This window comes from Hylobates moloch, unplaced genomic scaffold (genome assembly GCF_009828535.3).
Source record: "Hylobates moloch isolate HMO894 unplaced genomic scaffold, HMol_V3 SCAFFOLD_14, whole genome shotgun sequence".
Lineage (NCBI taxonomy): Eukaryota > Metazoa > Chordata > Mammalia > Primates > Hylobatidae > Hylobates > Hylobates moloch.
In genome coordinates this window covers 59745246-59763251 of record NW_026652289.1, presented here as the reverse complement: position 1 = coordinate 59763251, position 18006 = coordinate 59745246, and the positions used below count along the sequence as shown (strand labels likewise).

At 37.1% G+C, this 18006-nt stretch overlaps 1 protein-coding gene across 1 annotated transcript; it reads left to right on the top strand.

The window, feature by feature from the left end:
* Nucleotides 1-627: 627 nt before the first annotated feature.
* SPESP1 (sperm equatorial segment protein 1) lies at nt 628-17208 on the top strand. The gene is made up of 2 exons (XM_032176168.2): nt 628-859; nt 15990-17208. The coding sequence occupies exons 1-2, from the start codon at nt 796-798 to the stop codon at nt 16982-16984; spliced, it is 1059 nt and encodes a 352-aa protein (XP_032032059.1). The 5' UTR covers nt 628-795; the 3' UTR covers nt 16985-17208.
* The last annotated feature ends 798 nt before the right edge of the window (nt 17209-18006 follow it).

Sequence of the window (18006 nt, the reverse complement as noted above, 5' to 3'; positions counted from 1 at the left end):
AACAACCTCACGCTATCCTTTCATAGTCGTACCCTCTCCCTCATCCCTACCCCTATCTTCTTAAGAAGGCCAAAGAAATAGAATGTGATCTTTTGAAAAACAAAAACACCCAAGCCCCTTACAGTGTTTTTAATGCCCTTGCCTACCTCTCCTCCCTCTCCTCCAACAACTGTCCTCCCAGCCCCCGCAATGCAACTCGCCGGAACTATGCGCAGTTCTGGGGGCGCTCCAAGCTGTGCTCCACTTAGCCAAGCTCCCCGCCCGCTTCCGGGGGTGGGTTTCCACTGTGCACCACAGTACCTAGGGCTTCCCCCACTACAGCCCCCTTTCACGCTAGTGGTAATTGCCAGGTTAGCTGCCTCTCCCATTACAGCTCCTTCCTCACAGGGACCGCGTTTAAACCACGGCGGCATCCCTACCTCGCAGGACGGGCCGAGCCCCGCCTGCCCCGAGGCAGCACGGCGCACGCAGTAGCCGGGCGTCGAGGCGCTCCCAGCGCGCGCCTGGCGCGGACCTGAGAAGGCGGAACGAGCATGCGCATTAGGAAGGGGCGGGGCGGGGCGCGCGCGATCCCCCGCCCCCTGCACGTGGTCCCAGGAGGGGGCGGGCCTTGGCAGCTTGCTCTCCCCTCCCCCACGCCGCTGCAATTGTGCGCTGGGGACAACCGTTGCGGGGTGTCCCAGGGCCTAAGGCAGGACGGTCCTCCGCTGACACCTTCCCTTTCGGCCCTAAGGTTCCCAGCCTGGTGGCCCCAGGACGTTCCGGTCGCATGGCAGAGTGCTACGGACGACGCCTATGAAGCCCTTAGTCCTTCTAGTTGTGCTGTTGCTATGGCCTTCGTCCGTTCCGGCTTATCCAAGTGAGTGACTGGCCTGAGGAGGCAGCGGACCGGGGACACCCTGGGGGAACCTCCCGAGCTCCGCGACCTTGAAGCCTGGCCCTTCCTTCTCCCTGGTCCTACATGCCTCCCTCCCCCACTGTCCAGGGTCCTGGCCTCGACGCCGAGGGGTGTCCCTCTCCTCTCCTGGCCAGGGAACGCAGCAACTCAGGCGGCGCGGCCCAGATGAGATGGGAAGCGCCTGCGGGCCGTGGGCGCGGGTGGAAGCCCCTCACCTCACCGGAGGCCTGCCTCTGCCCACCCCATCCTTCCCCAGCCATTGAGCGCGTGACCGTGCAGGGGTCGGGTGACAGCTGCTGGCCAGCTAGGAATGATTTTTACATTTTCTTTTTTTTTAAATTATTTTATACTTTAAGTTCTAGGGTACATGTGCACAGCGTGCAGGTTTGTTACATATGTATCCATGTGCCATATTGGTGTGCTGCACCCAATATTTACATTAGGTATATCTCCTAATGCTCTCCCTCCCCCTTCCCCCCCACCCCACGACAGGCCCCAGTGTGTGATGTTCTATTTTTACATTTTCAAACGTAAATAGGAAATGAACTCTTTCATGACGTGTGGAAAAGCATGACGCTCACATTTCATTGTTCGTGAATAAAATTTTATTGGAACACATCCACGCTCATTCCTTTATGTATTGCCCATGGCTGCTTTCCCGCGTTAGAACAACGGGGTTAAGTGGTTGCCACACAGTTTGGCCTGCAAAGACTGAAGTATTTACTGTCTGGCCCTGTACAGGAAAAGGTTGACCCGTACGGTAAAATTTGGAGAGCCTGTGGATTGTGGGTCGCGGTATGGGACACTCACCTGAGGATGCGCTCCCAGAGAGCATGCTTGCGCACACGGCATTCAAAGCCTTAGTTAAGCAGGATTATAACTTAAGACTTGCCAAGGAGCAATTTTTGTCCCTCCCCGAAAGCTGAAAACCAATAAGGTCAAATTCAGGGGTGCAAAGACTTTATTAACAATATCATGTGGGCACCTTGAGGTACTTACTGTTTAAGTCAGGTAGGTGAGGCTTCCCCATTTAGTCCAACTGTAGTTCATTGTGGCATTTAGTAATGTTGGAGTTTGGTTTCACTTAAATCAATAAATACAATTTAACAGGTGTGAAAAAAGCACTATCGTGCATGCTGATTATGCAAATCTATATTTCAGAATTGCTAAACGATCCTATTTAAAAATCAGATTTAAAAACTGAAAATACAACACAATCTAAATTATGAATAGTAATGGGAAAAGTTCTAGATGAAGTTCTAGGTAACTAAAGTTAGCTCTTTAAATACTAGCACTTATGATTTGTAGCTGTTTTTAATAAAAAGTTTTGTAAAATTTTTCTTCCTTGACATAAAGGACCAGAACATAATGAAGATGCTACTATCTTTTCTTGATGTCTGATGATCATTATTACTAACACCAGTTACTGCATTTTGGTAGTTGTAGATCAGTAAGTCACAAGTGACTAACATATATGGAGACTTTAATTGAAGTGACTTTAACACTGTCACACAGTACACTCTGGGACTGCTGGGTAGGAGTCCCTGGACACCCACTTAACTCAGTGCAGTCTCTTGCCTAGCACCATAATCTTCCCCTCCCCCTCCCCCTCCCCTTCCCTCCCCCCCCCCTTTTTTTTTTCCTGAGACAGGGTCTCACTCTCTAGCCCAGACTAGAGTGCAGTGGCCGGATCTCTGCTCACCGCAACCTCCGCCTCCCAGGCTCAAGGGATTCTCCCACCTCAGCCTCTTGAGTAGCTGGGATTGCAGGCGCATGCCACTACCGCCTGGCTAATTTTTGTATTTCTAGTAGAGACGGGGTTTCACCATGTTGGCCAGGCTGGTCTCGAGCGCCTGACCTCAAATGATTCATCCGCCTCGGCCTCGCAAAATGCTGGGATTACAGGCTTGAGCCACTGTGCCCAGCCAGGCTGTTGTCTTTCTTAGCACCCTATTGCCTAATCTTTCTTGGGAAGAAAGAAAAGGTTGTAGGAAATGAAAAGACACTTCCCAGAAAAAAGGAGTGATTTTGTGTTGAATATATAGATGTTATAAGACAGAAGGAAACTATATACAGGTTGTAATCATAGAAGATGTCTTGGAATATGTGATTACCTTTCTTCTACAGAAGTGGATTAAGGAATATATAGAGCAGGCAGTGGTACATGGCTGCTTTCTCTGTATCTGTCTCTCTACTTTTTCTCTAATTTTAATTTTGTTTTTAAACTAAGTATACCAAAATGAGTATATCATTGAGCGTGATGTAAATCAGCTATGCATTCTTTTATATGGCCGCTATTCAAACAATTGTTGGTGAGATGCAAAAGATAAGGTACATAGGTTTTTATAATGAAAAGTGCAGCTTTGACACATTTTTTCTAGACTACTAGACAGTTTTGAGGTTATATTACACAAACATCACGGGTGTATTAAGTAACTGCATTTATTGAAAACCTCAGTACTTCTTGTATCTGCCTATACCTTTCTAACAGGCCCAATCCAAGCTTAACTAGTATTTGTTTAATCTAAATTCAGTTAGACGTAAATGCAGCTTGGGTATACAGAAGTCGGCACTCCTTTACATACACACACACACACACATCCTGATGGTGCTGGAGAAACAACGTTTTACTATATCAAATTTTTATACGTTCAGTTTCCTCTACCTGATTTTTCCATAGTTTTAAATACTTTCCCATTTTAAAATTTTTAAGTGGGAAGATATTTAACGTATTCCCTCTTTAATGTATTTACACTGTGCAACTTACTTTACTTCTTAATGAGAATTCTTTTTGCTTTAAAAAAAAAAATGCACAGGCCGGGTGTGGTGTCTTACACCTGTAATCCCAGCACGTTGGGAGGCTGAGGCAGGCAGATCACCTGAGCCCAGAAATTCAAGACCAGCCTGGGCAACATGGCGAAACCCTGTCTTTACAAAAAATACAAAAATTAGCCAGATGTGGTGGGGTGGGCCTGTAGTCCCAGCTATTCGGGAGGCTGAGGTGGGAGGATCACCTGAGCCCAGGAGGTAGAGGTTGCAGTGAGCTGAGATGGCACCACTGCATTCCAGCCTGGCTGACAGAGCACGACCTTGTCTCAAAAAAAAAAAAAAAGCACAGTAACTTCTAAAGTAATATTAACATAATAGTTACATATTTAAATAATATCAACTACTATTAAAATTATATAATTGGCCTTTTAAAATTTTAAGTCATCAAATATTCATGGGCTGGGAGTGCAAACTAATTAAAATTAAAGTGTGTTAATATTAATTTAATATTAATATATGTTAATTTTTAAATGATTCAAACTTTGCATAATATTTTAAGTATAAATAAAATTAAAATATTAATTTTGGGGTGTCTCCCAAATAAATTATTTCCTCTAGATCATCTCTTGGTATAGACTAGGAAAAATAGGGTTAGTCTAGGATTACAAAAGCTCTTATTTCTAGATTGGTGTTATAAGAAGGCTCAATGTATCAGTCTTTGGCTTCTGTCATTGTCTTTAGGAAGGATTTTGTCTTAATGAACCACATAAGGTAAGGGAAACAATAAGGCAGCAACCCGCAACAATTGTTTGAATCTATCACCAAATAAATTAAAAGGAAAAGAATATTTCTTTTATTTCAAATACATTCTAAAGTTCACTGAGTTCTGGTGCTGCAGGTTCACTTAGTTAGTGCCCAAGGCTACAGCATTTAAAAGGTCTCTCAAACCTGTGAATAAACTGTCATGACACACTTTGTTAATGTTTGAGATAATGAGGAGCATGTCATCTAATAGGCAAGTGTCAAGAGAGTAGTCCGTGGGGGAGTAGCAGGAAGTTTCATTAGCCTGTCCATTGATGTTTTATGTGGAAAAAAGTCCTGTCTTTCTGTTCTTTTGATCGTATTATCCCTTAAATGGATATACTTTAATCTCTTGATAATATATGTGAAATTAAACTTAAGCAACATTTTTTATCTCCAAATAAAATACTAGTTATTTGAAAAGAAAATATTTTCTTTTTTTTTAGTATCACTATATATTTGAATCATTTTAAAAACACACAATTTATTTAACCTAAGTATAGTTTTTTCTGAGCCTCAAATATTCATACCTTGACCATTTGGAGCCATTGTAAGCTGTCTTCTCTTGTTCTTTTGATAGGATCCCATATATTTTTAAAGACTTCTTGTTTTCTGATGTTAACTGATTGTTCGAAGCCCACTTTGTGTCTTTCCCACTCTGTGTCTTTCTCACTCTTAATGGAATTCACTGTCTTTCCAAGGGGATGGAGAACATGGTATGAGAGACCAAAGTGCCTGCGATACATACTAGACTACTGCAGTGGGGAAATATTGTTATTTTTGTCGTTTTAGTGAACAGAACTAAAAGAGAGAGATTTGAAGTAATGAGTTTATTTTGGTTCCAATTATAACTTTACTCATAGGATGCATCTTGATTTTTAACTCTTTATCCACACTAGAATTGTAACATAATTTAATGAGGCTATTGTGGTTGTCCATTGTGGCATAAAAGACTGCTCCCCAAACTTATCATTTTTCATAATTCTATGGGTTCACTAGACTCAGCTGGGCAGCTCTGCTTCATATGGTATAGCTGAGGTCACTCATGCAGCTGCATTCAGCTGGAAATTCAAATGGGTAGGAACATCCCAGATGGCCTCTCATCCTCCAGGGTCTTTACATGACTTCTCATCTTTCAGTACTCTAGCCCAAGTTTCTTTACACCGTGGCAGCTTGCTTCCAAGAAGGAGATTTATAAGCCCCAACATGGATGCTCTTAGTAAGCCTACACTGTATCAGACTTGCTAATGTCCAATAGGCCAAGACAAGTCACATGGGGCAAGCCCATATCCAATGTCAGAAGACACTACCCAAGAACATGAATAGCAGGAAGTGGAAAGCCATAAAGTTACATTTCTTTAACTGGAACACTTGATTAATATGAACATAATTACTTGTTTATTTACCTGTGAGCAAAAATTAATATTTGCATAATAATAAATTATAGGAAAATTGCTAGATGAATAAGAAGATTTAATATTTCCTTTTATGACCATTCCTCGAGTACACCTCAATAATTAAGCACAATTATTACTACTTTGAGTTGGAAATACAGTACTCCAGCTCAGTTCGTTTTAAAATTTTAACCGTCATAAAAGTTCATTTTAATTTGAAGGTGTTGGATGTTTTAACTGGTAGTTCTTGCATTATGACAGCTTTCAGTTATTCTTACTTTAGTACTTAACTGCTGGAGAATAAGGGAAGTTTATTCTTTATGAGTCCACTTCATGGCATGTATAGAAAATATACGCAATTTGTTCTCCAAAGTTATGGACATTCAGCCACAGTGTGTGGACCATCTATAAGTGATGGATGCTTGGGTATATGTTTAAGTTTTATATACATGAGTTCTTTATGGATAAAGCCACTCTGTTTTCACTATCGTTGTAATAAAAATCCTAGTTATATTCAAATCTTTAACAAAATGAGCATCCATAATTCTTGGTTAAATTTTGGGTGCAATCAGCAGTTGCCATATCAAGGTTACTGGCCAAGGGCAAAGTAGAAATGTATGTGTATCTACACAATGAAATATTATTTGGCCATAAAAATGAATGAAATACTGACACATGCTACAACATGGATGATCTTGAAGACATTACGCTAAGTATAAGAAGCCACTCACAAAAGGACACATATCGTGTGAGTCCATTTATATGAAATGTCTAGCATAGGCAAATGCGTAGGTACAGAAAGTAGATTAGTGGTTGTCCAGGGGCTGGGGGATAGGGGATATGAGAAATGGGTTTTACTGTGGGATGACAAAACTGTTTTAAACTTAGATTGTGGTGGTGATTGCACCACTCTGTGGACATACTGAAAACCATTGAATTGCATACTTTAAGATAAATAAAAGGTAAATTATGGAGGTATTTTAATATTAAGGTTGTGATTTACTTACATTAAAATTATGTCAATGCAGCGTTACTTTAGAGATTGATAAAATTCAATGAAAGGTAATTAGTAGGACATAAGTTTATGTGATCTAAACTTATATTAGGCTATTTAGTAAGGGGCAGTTACAAGAAGTATGGGGGCTCTCTGAGAAATGGAGCTATTTCACCATGATGTTTATGATGTTATTTTATATAAACTTCACACTTAGAAATTTAGAACGACATAGTAAGCTGTGTCTTTTATTATTAAAAAAACTGCTTACTTTGCCTAAAATAAAAGAACATTCTTATTACTCGTTTAAAGTTTTCTCTCCAATAATTACTGGACAATTAGCCAGAAACTGCTCCCCACACAATAATTTTTAGACTAGCAGATTTATTTTTAAACATAACATGAAGTCTAGTTTTCTTCCTCTGTATTCTTCTGTAGAAATGTTTTACCTGTGATTATTTTAAGATAAATTACTAGAGGTGCAATTAATTTACATACCTTCCAGCATTCTGTTCATTCATGCAGTTATTCATACTTTTTGACTGTCTAGTATGGTTCTAGGCAGTGGGTAAAACAGAGTATATAACGAACAAATTAGATGTGTCCCAGCTCTCAAAGAGCTTACTAAGTGTAACAGTTAACAAACATTAAACAAACAAATACAGTTAGAACTGTATAAATTCTATAAAGAAAAGATCAGTATGCTAGAGAGAGACTAAAGAAGGATCTAGGGATCAAAAGGGGAGTAAAGATGGAACTTATTTTTTTTTCTTTATTCTAAAAAAAAAAAAAAAAACAGGATCCATGTGTAGAACGTGCAGTTTGTTACATAGGTATATGTGTGCCATGGTGGTTTGCTGCATCTATTGGCCCATCCTCTTAAGTTCCCTCCCCTCACCCCCCACCCACCAACAGGCCGTGGTGTGTGTTCTCCAGGGCCTGGGGGATAGGGTATATGGGAAATGGGTTTTATTGTTCCTCTCTCTGGGTAGGATGGAACTTATTTTACTAAGGAAGTAACATATACACATGCCAATCCTAGGTTTTATCATTTAAAAATATTTGCCTACTTGACTGGCAAAACAAAAATTGTTTTTAATTTGCATATCTTTTATGAACAATGAGTTTTAGCAAGTTTTCTTGCAAATTGGCTTTTACGTTATTCTCTTCCTTCTTTAATTGGTCATTCTATGAAAAGGAAATATATTTCACATGTATTATTTATTGAATGAAGTTTTAAATTTTATTTATCTATTATTTTATTTTATTTTTTTGAAATGGAGTTTCACTCTTGTCCCCTAGGCTGGAGTGCAATGGGGCAACCTTGGCTTACTGCAACCTCCGCCTCCTGGGTTCAAGCGATTCTCCTGCCTCAGCCTCGAGAGTAGCTGGGACTACAGGCGCGTGTCACCATGCCCAGTTAATTTTTGTATTTTTAGTAGAGACGGGGTTTCACCATGTTGGCCAGACTGGTCTCGAACTCCTGACCTTAGGTGACCCACCTGCTCCCATCTCCCAAAGTGCTGAGATTACAGCCGTGGGCCACCAAGCCCAGCCTGAAGTTTTATATTTCATTGCTCATTTTAAATCATGATTTTATTATTTTCCTCATAATAAACTCAAAAGTAATTAACTTGCCTTTTATTTCTGTGTGAACAGGATTAATTTTTTTGTAAGTCATTGATTGTCAGTTACTCGTACTTTGTAGTAAGAAAATACTGTATTTGGATTATTTTCAATATTACTAGATACATCTTAATATGTGAAAGGGATGCATTTTGGTTCATTTGATGATAGAACAAAATTTGGTCATATTTAAGTTAATTTAATTTTAATATTTACATGCAGTTTAAAATATTTCGGTCCAGTTGACAGCACAATTTTGGATACTGTATTTATTTATTTGATTTTATTTAATGTTCACATGTATTTTAAAACAGAGTAGTATCCCTGCAGAATAATTTTATCACAACACTAATACAGCTTTGCCAGCATCCTTGTGTCATTTCTTTATGACAACATTGTGTAGTTGTTACAAGCACCTGCTTTGAAGTAAGGCAGCCTATGTTCAAATCTCATCCTTACTTATAAGTTGAATATAATCTTAAGCAAATTGCTTATCCTTTCTAAGTCTCTTCCTTTTCTTCTTTGACAAAGTACTTCTCACAGTCAAAGCCCTGGGTATAGTGCCTGGCACATAGTGATCATTCAGTCAGTGGAAGCTGTTAGGATCTTTTTAATCATTATCTTCCCTTTCCCCTTTGGATTTCCTAACACTTTTGTTCCTACAGTTATTTAGTACCGTTTTGTTTACTTTCCCATCATTTCTGTTGTGTGACAGTTCTTCCTGTACTATTTCAAGAAGTGCAGGCAACCTCAGGCTCACCTTCAGTCCCCGTATCTGAGATTCCAGCAAAATCTCAAGCCTGCTTAGCAGTTAGCCATCCTGCTTATAAGAGGAACTGGAGAGCAGCATCATGGTTTCCCAAGCTGGAGATTCTTACCTGGGCCAGAGCCATGTTCTAGGACATTGCCATGTTTGCTTTAATCACTTACTGGTAAAAATAGATGGGATATTATAAAGTATACCAGTGTAGACTATGAATATCCAAGTATAATAACACAACTTCTAGCAGGATTGTCTGTTCCTTGTAAGAATTTGAATTTTGTACAGCTTTCTAGCACCTCCTGAAGAATGGAGAAAAACAGGTTTTCACAGTGGCCACGGCCATCTGTAGGGACAGTTGAGGCTCCACTATCTTTTACTACCTTGACTACAAACATTTTTATAAAGATCAAATTGATTTGCAAGAGCAGACCTGATTAGTAGAACTGAGAAGGTCAACATGAAATAGGGAGATGTTTTAGGGGACAAAAGCAGGAGGTAGAAGGTGTGTGGAGAGAGGATGGATTTAACAACAGAAAAATATGAAGCCAAGGGTACATGAAGAACAGAGGAAAATCGAGGTAGGAGGTAGGGCACTCTGTTGCTAGGCAGCCAAGAACAGGCTTTTGGGTGTTGCCTGAGTAACAATAGAAGGGGATAATAAATATTTCACTTTGTTAAGGAATCAGCTAGTAGTATCTCCTTTTCCTGTCCTTTGGCACTCTAACTCACCTAATATCCACCCGGGTATCTTATTTACTAACTTGAGAAGAGGCAAGCTAAATGGTTGAAAAGCAAGTGTTCAGCAGCCTATAATCTAATGGCAATGTCTTTTTAAAAGCGTTGAAACCTTTGTTGGTTTTACATTTTAGATTTGCTTATTATAGTTGCTCAGAATTAAAATCTTTTTCAGATTTTAAAAATTTTATTATGGAAAAATTTAAATATGTACACAAGTACAAAGAATTACATAATCTCCACATATTTATAATAGCTTCAGTTATTATTATTATTATTAGCATTTCAGTAGTTTTTGGGGAACGGGTGGTTTTTGGTTACATGGGTAAGTTCTTTAGTGGTGATTTCTAGCTTTAGTTATTATTAATTCATGATTAATCCTATTTTATTGATAGCTCTATTTTATTGATAGCTCCACATTCCTTTTCCTCTCACTTCCCTGGACACTCTCCCCAATTTCTTGGGCTTGGATTATGTAGAAGCAAATTCTAGACATCCTATAACTTTATCAGCAAATACTTCAGCATGAAGCACTAAAATATAAGGACTTTACAAAACACAAAACAATGTAATTTTTTACTTATAAAAATAATTCCTTAATATTATCAAATATCTGGTTAGTGTTTCTGATTGTCTTTCTCTTTTTCCAGTTTGATAGAATCGGAATTCAAGTAAGATTTATACATGTAACTTATTGATATACCTGTTAATTATCTTTTAATCTACAGTTCTTCCTCCATCTCTGTTTTTTCCCTTGCAATTTAATTGTTGAAGAAACTGGGTCATACATCCTTTAGTTTCTCAAAGTCTAGGTTTTGCTGATTACACCCCCATGGTGTAGTTTATTATCTCCCTTATTGTCCTATATATTTTCTGTATATTGTTAGTTATATCTAGGGAGACCTACTGGATTCAGATTTGACTTTTTTTTTTTGCAAGACTACTTCATAGGTGGTGTTGTGTTCTTCCATCAAGAAACACATAACGTCAGATTTTGTACCTTTTTAGATATACATAGCCATAGAAAATTATTGCAAAATTATCATATTTTAATTATAAATGGCTTCTTTAATTATTAGCTGAAATAGTTTATAAATTGAAACCTTTCTTCCTTTTGAGCTATTTTTCCATATGCAATTGGGTCTATTTCTATATTTTCTGTTCTGCTCCCTTCATCTGTTCATGGCCAATGCTATACTACTTTTCATAATAGAGGCTTTATAATATATTTAAATATTTGATTTTAATATCTGATAGGGCTAGGCTTTGTTTTCCTGGCTGTTCTTATTTGTTCTTCCAAATAAACTTTATAATAAATTTTTCTAACTCCAGAAAAAAATTAATGACATTTTTAGAAACATATTAAATATGTAAATTAAAAGAGAGGATATGACATCTAAGCATCTTTATGATGCTGAATCTTTTCATCTGAGAACATGGTATAGCTTTCTATTTGTTGATATTTATGTCTTTCAAAAGATTTTATTATATTCCTGTGTTAGTTTACTGTAGCTCCTATAACAAATTACCACAAACTTGATGGTTTAAAACAGCAAAAATTTATTCTCACAGTTCTAGAGGCCAGAAGTCTGGAATCCATTTCCCTGAGCCAAAATCAAGGCATAGGCTGGGCTATGCTCCCTCTGGAAGCTCAAGGGAAAAATATGCTCCTTGCGTCTTCTAGTTTCTGGTGGCTGCTTACGTTCCTTGACTTGTGGCCACATCAGTCTAATCTCTGCCTCTTCCTCCACATTACCTCTTCCTCTTCTGGGTGTGTGTCAAATCTCTCTGTGTCTATCTCTTATAAGAACATTTGTGATTGGATTCAGAGTCCACCCAGGTAATCCAGAATAATTGCCCCATGTCAAGAAACTTAATTTAACCACATCTGCAAAGACCCTTCTTTCTTAAGGTAATATTTACAGGTTCTAGGGTGATATCTTTGAATATTCATTATTTAGCCTACTATGACTCTTCATATTGATTTTGGCATGTTTTTAATATTTTATGATTATGTATATATATAATCCCAGGCTGGAGTACAGTGGAAAGATCATGGCTCACTGCAGCCTCAACCTCCCTAGGCTCAAGCAATCCTTTCACCTCAGCCTTCTCACTAGCTGGGAATACAAGTATGTGCCACCATGCCCAGCTAATTCTTGTACTTTTATAGAGTTGGGGTTTCACCATGTTTCCCAGGCTGGTCTCAAACCCCTGGGCTCAAGCCATCCACCCGCCTCTGCCTCTCAAAGTGCTGGGATTACAGGTGTGAATCACTGCACACAGCCAATATTTTGTTTCATTTTTTCTGTTATGTAAACAACATCTTATTTCTTATATCTTCTAAGCAGTTTATATTTATATATTCATTTTGGTATATTGATTTTTATGACTTGCTATTTATGAAATTCTCTTACTAATTGTAGTAGCTTTTCAATGGATTCTTTTGTGTTGTCTGTATTTATAATTCTATCATCTGTATGTAAGCATAGTTTTACCTCTTTCTTTCCAATTCTCATGTCTCCAATTATTTTCCCTCGTCTAATTGCGTTGACTAGTATCTCCAACATGATGTTAAATATTAACAGTAATGAAGATATTAGGTATTCTTATCTTGTTCCTGTCTTTAGCGGAAAAGCTTCTACTGTTTCCCACTAAATAAGATACAAAGTATAATTTAATGTTCTTTTTAGGGAACATGTTTTTCTATATAATTTTAAGGGAAATTTATATTTAAAATGAGAAATGTAATCAGTTACCTTTATAAAGAATAATATCTTATTAGTGCTCTGTAGCTTTGAAAGTGTTTTAAAATATCGAATTTATTTGGTTCAGTGAGATAAAAAGGCAAGTGTAGTATCTTAGCTTTATAGTTAAGTGAATATCCAGATAAGTTAAATAACATGCTGCTATAAATTGGTAGAGCTAGGACCAGGATTAAATATTTTATTTTCACTGCACAAGGCATATTCATTTTACTTAATTATTTTCCTTCATGAAGACTTTGATTCAGGACAATGCATTTTATAAGTATGAGTTTACATAAATAAGTTATTTTCCTTTTTAAAATGTGATTTTTATACAATTTTTGTTTGCCATTAAAAAATAAAGGAGAAAAAATACTTGAAACTTAAAAAAATGTGACTTATAATGGTTTACTATATTAAATGATTGGGGTGTGTGTGTGTGTGTGTGTATGTGTGTGTGTGTGTGTGTGTGTGTGTGTGTTTAGGGAGTAAAATATTATAGCTAAAGTCTAAAGTCTCCTCTACTGACCAGATTGAGTCCCACTGCCTCTCCTCAGAGGCAACTACCCATATGAGTTTAGTATGTTATCATTACAGTCCATTAAAAAAATCTGTAGTTCACAGACAAAATATATGATACTATGTGAGTGATTTTTAAAAAGTATTATAAGGATGGCATCAAACTCTATGTTCTATGCTTTCTTTTTCACTTATCATCGTCATATGGATCTTAGGAGTATACAAGGTTTTTCTAAGCATTACATAAAATGCAGAATTTACTTTTAGAATCAAGACCTCCAGACGGGTGGTATCTTTCCAGTAACCACATTGGCTCACTAAACTGTTCTCATTAAGAATTTTTTAATAATCAGCTGTGGAAATCTAGTGTAATTTCATTGATCAGCGTCTGTTTTTGAGGTGAAATGGGTTAATATAAATTATATCTGTTTTCTCATTGGGCATAAATGCAGAACTTCCACCTCAAGCAGCCACCCCCTGATTTCACAGTTTTAGGGGGTTCATTTTGTTTGGGGCTCTTTTCTGATGGCTGTTCTGTTCAAAACCAATCTATTCTGGCCACTGTTAAAGGTTTATACTCTCTGTGAATAAAATAGGAATATGCTAGCAGTACGAAAGAGATTTTGTAGAACTGTTAATGCTAATTACAAATGATGCTTCTAGTAAATAAAGCTGGCCTCCTTAAAACTCAAAAAAAAAAGAATTTTCTAAAATTTAGAAATATGCCTTCAATTTTGATTAAACGTCTATCTGGTCTTTCTAAGTTGTAACAGAATAAAGAAGAGAGGAGAAACATGTAAATACAAGGCAGTTTTTGAGTATTTTGTGCTTATCAAAAAGCTAAATAAAAGTGCCTCCTGAACAGAAACTTTATTACTTTATTTAGCCTGCAGGGGGATGGTTCAGGTAGGAGTAATGCATTAGTGTTTGGTAAAAAGTGATTTACTTCCCTGAATTAAATCAATTTGTATACTTGAAAACAGCAAACCTTAAAATTGCACGTAGTAAAAAACCATAGCACTTAAAATTAAAATACCCTGGTTCAGGAGTAGTTGAACAGAATTCCAGAATATCTTAACATCTTACTATCTTTTCTGTTCTCTACATTGGAAATGAGAGGCTTTACTGCTCAGATGCTGCAAAATAGGAGTGTAAATTTAACTACCTTTTTTTTGGCTTATCAAAATATTTTATTTTAGGAGACCCCCCCAAAAAAAGATCCTCCACATTAGATGCCCCAACAATGCCCTTGGGTTTTTTTTTTTGGTCTTTTCTGTATTTTTTTTTTTAAATCAACTGAAAACAATTTGATGCTTAAAATAAAACTACTCCGATTCAGGAGTAGTTGAACAGAATTCCAGAATATCTTAATATCTTATTATCTTTTCTGTTCTCCACGTTGGAAATGAGAGGCTTTACTGCTCAGATGCTGCAAAATAGGAGTATAAATAGAACTACCTTTTTTTTTTTTTTGCTTATCAAAATATTTTATTTTAGGAGACCCCTCAAAAAAAGACTCTCCACATTAGATAGACGCCCCAACAATACCCTTGGGCTTTTTTTGTCTTTTCTGTACTTTTTTCTAAGTCAACTAAAACAATTTGATGCTTAAAATAAAAGACAGGAAATATTTCCTGACTAGACTTTAGTCAAGAATATATATATATATTTTTGATCTGGGGGCAGGTGAGGAGAAGGAAGGTGCTGCCAGTGGTTCATGAAGTAGAACTACCATTTTGTTGTTAAGAGTGAAATGTTGATGATTTAGGCCAGGAATTCACAAACTTTTTCTGTAAAGGGTAATATAGTATTTTCAGCTTTGCAAGCCGTGTGGTCTCTTACAATTACTCTAGTGTTGCAGGCAAAAGCACCTGTAGATAATACATAAACAAATAGGCAAGACTCATTAGGTTCCAATAAAACATTACTTACTAAAACAGTTGAGTGGATATGAGTCACAGACTATAGTTAGATCTTTGTTGGGTTGAAGGCAGTAGTATACTGGTAAATATTTAAAACTGGCTTTTGGGAGAGAGGAGGAAACTCTGATTTGTAGCATTTGCTCATTTACATGGCATAGATACTCCAACCATGGTTGATTTCAAGCTACCAAGTTGACATCACTGAGCAGGAAGGTAGAGATGCACAGTAGCACACCATTATATTGCATTTTCATCATACAGATACACTAGATGTAAATAACCTCACGAGCATAGAAAATAGTAAAATAATTAGAAAGTGATAAGTTTGGGATATTTATTACCTTTGCTTTTAATATAATTTATTTGATTGTAAATATGTAGATAAGTTAATGTTTAAATAATGTCTGTGTTTAACATCTGGCTCACAAAATTCATAAAATTTAACAATGGGCTCTAGTGAACCAGTATAAGCCTACTCCAGCACGCCACTGTGTTAGAGGACATAATCAAGAATTTTGGTTTAATAAGTTGCCTGTTGAATCATAAGTTATATGGGAGAATAAAAGCAAAAATACAGAGAGAATGGTGTTAATATGCAATTTTTGCACTAATCTTGCTCAACTGTTTTAATAAGAACCTGAAGAAATAATTTTGTTTATTTAAGTAAAAGTTGACTGTGTCAAAGGTGCTTTGCATATTGGTTCTTTATTTCAATTTTTAAGTGATAGCATATGAAATAAATTTTGGTCAGTAGATTCTGTCAATGTGTCATATATAATAATAAATGTTACTTATTATTTATTTGATTTTTTTCCCTTAAGGCATAACTATGACACCTGATGAAGAACAAAACTTGAATCATTATATACAAGTTTTAGAGAACCTAGTACGAAGTGTTCCCCCTAGGGAGCCAGGTCGTGAGAAAAAATCTAACTCTCCAAAACATGTTTATTCTATAGCATCAAAGGGATCAAAATTTAAGGAGCTAGTTACACATGGAGATGCTTCAACTGAGAATGATGTTTTAACCAATCCTATCAATGAAGAAACTACAACTTTCCCTACAGGAGGCTTCACACCGGAAATAGGAAAGAAAAAACACACGGAAAGTACCCCATTCTGGTCGATCAAACCAAACAATGTTTCCATTGTTTTGCATGCAGAGGAACCTTATATTGAAAATGAAGAGCCAGAGCCAGAGCCGGAGCCAGCTGCAAGACAAACTGAGGCACCAAGAATGTTGCCAGTTGTTACTGAATCATCTACAAGTCCATATGTTACCTCATACAAGTCACCTGTCACCACTTTAGATAAGAGCACTGGCATTGAGATCTCTACAGAATCAGAAGATGTTCCTCAGCTCTCAGGTGAAACTGCGATAGAAAAACCCGAAGAACTAACATCTGGAAAGCACCCAGGGAGTTGGAATAATGATGACATTTTGAAAAAAATTTTAGCTATTAATTCACAAGTGCAACAGGCACTTCTTAGTGACACCAGCAACCCAGCATATAGAGAAGATATTGAAGCCTCTAAAGATCACCTAAAACGAAGCCTTGCTCTAGCAGCAGCAGCAGAACATAAATTAAAAACAATGTATAAGTCCCAGTTATTGCCACTAGGACCAACAAGTAATAAAATTGATGACATTGAAACTGTTATTAACATGCTGTGTAATTCTAGAGCTAAACTCTATGAATATTTAGATATTAAATGTGTTCCACCAGAGATGAGAGAAAAAGCTGCTACAGTATTCAATACATTAAAAAATATGTGTAGATCAAGGAGAGTCACAGCCTTATTAAAAGTTTATTAAACAAGAATATAAAAATTTTAAACCTACTTGATATTCCATGACAAAGTTGATTTAAGCAAACTGCACTTTTTCACAGGAGAAATAAGCATATTCGTAATTTCAAAAGTTGTGTAAAAATATTTTCTATTGTAGTTCAAATGTGCCAACATCTTTATGTGTCATGTGTTATGAACAATTTTTATATGCACTAAAAACCTAATTTAAAATAAAATTTTGGTTCAGGAGTTTGTAGTTTTTTCTCATTAATTTTAAATGTTGTGAAGATCTTTACAATGTTTAAGCTTTGATTTTACTTGAATAGATTAGTTAAATTCATTCATTTTATGAGTTAAGAGACTGCTCTCTATAGCTAGTTTTAAATAAAATAATTGTATATACATAAAGTGTAAATTTTGGGGGCATATGGTCTTTATTAGTCTTTCAGATAATCTGAGTTTTCTGTCTTTTTTTCTTTTTTTTTTTTTGAGACAGAGTCTCACTCTGTCACGCAGGGTCGAGCGCAGTGGTGCAATCTTGGCTCACTGCAACCTCTGCCTCCCAGGTTCAAGTGATTCTCCTGCCTCAGCCTCCTGAGTAGCTGGGATTACAGGCGCCCATGACCACGCTCGGCTAATTTTTATATTTTTAGTAGAGACGGGGTTTCACCATGTTGGCCAGGCTGGTCTCAAACTCCTGACCTCAGGCAATCCACCCTCCTTGGGCTCCCAAAGTACTGGGATTACACGTGTGAGCCAGTGTGCCCAGTGAGTTTTCTGTCTTAATAGCATAACTTGGAGCTTGTATCTGCACTGTTATTTGGATATAGGTGTGCCTCCTTTAAAATGTAGATACTATATTAAGATACATCTCTATTCTTTTGTCATTAAGTACTTTTGGAGTATCAATGAGGGACTGTAACCTGGATATGTAATGAAGTCATTCTCATTTCCTTTCTTTGTGTACATACACATTGAAGATTTTCAAATCTTTCGTCAGAGAGTATGACTGACACCATTAAGGTTAACTGTGTAATATTTTAATAA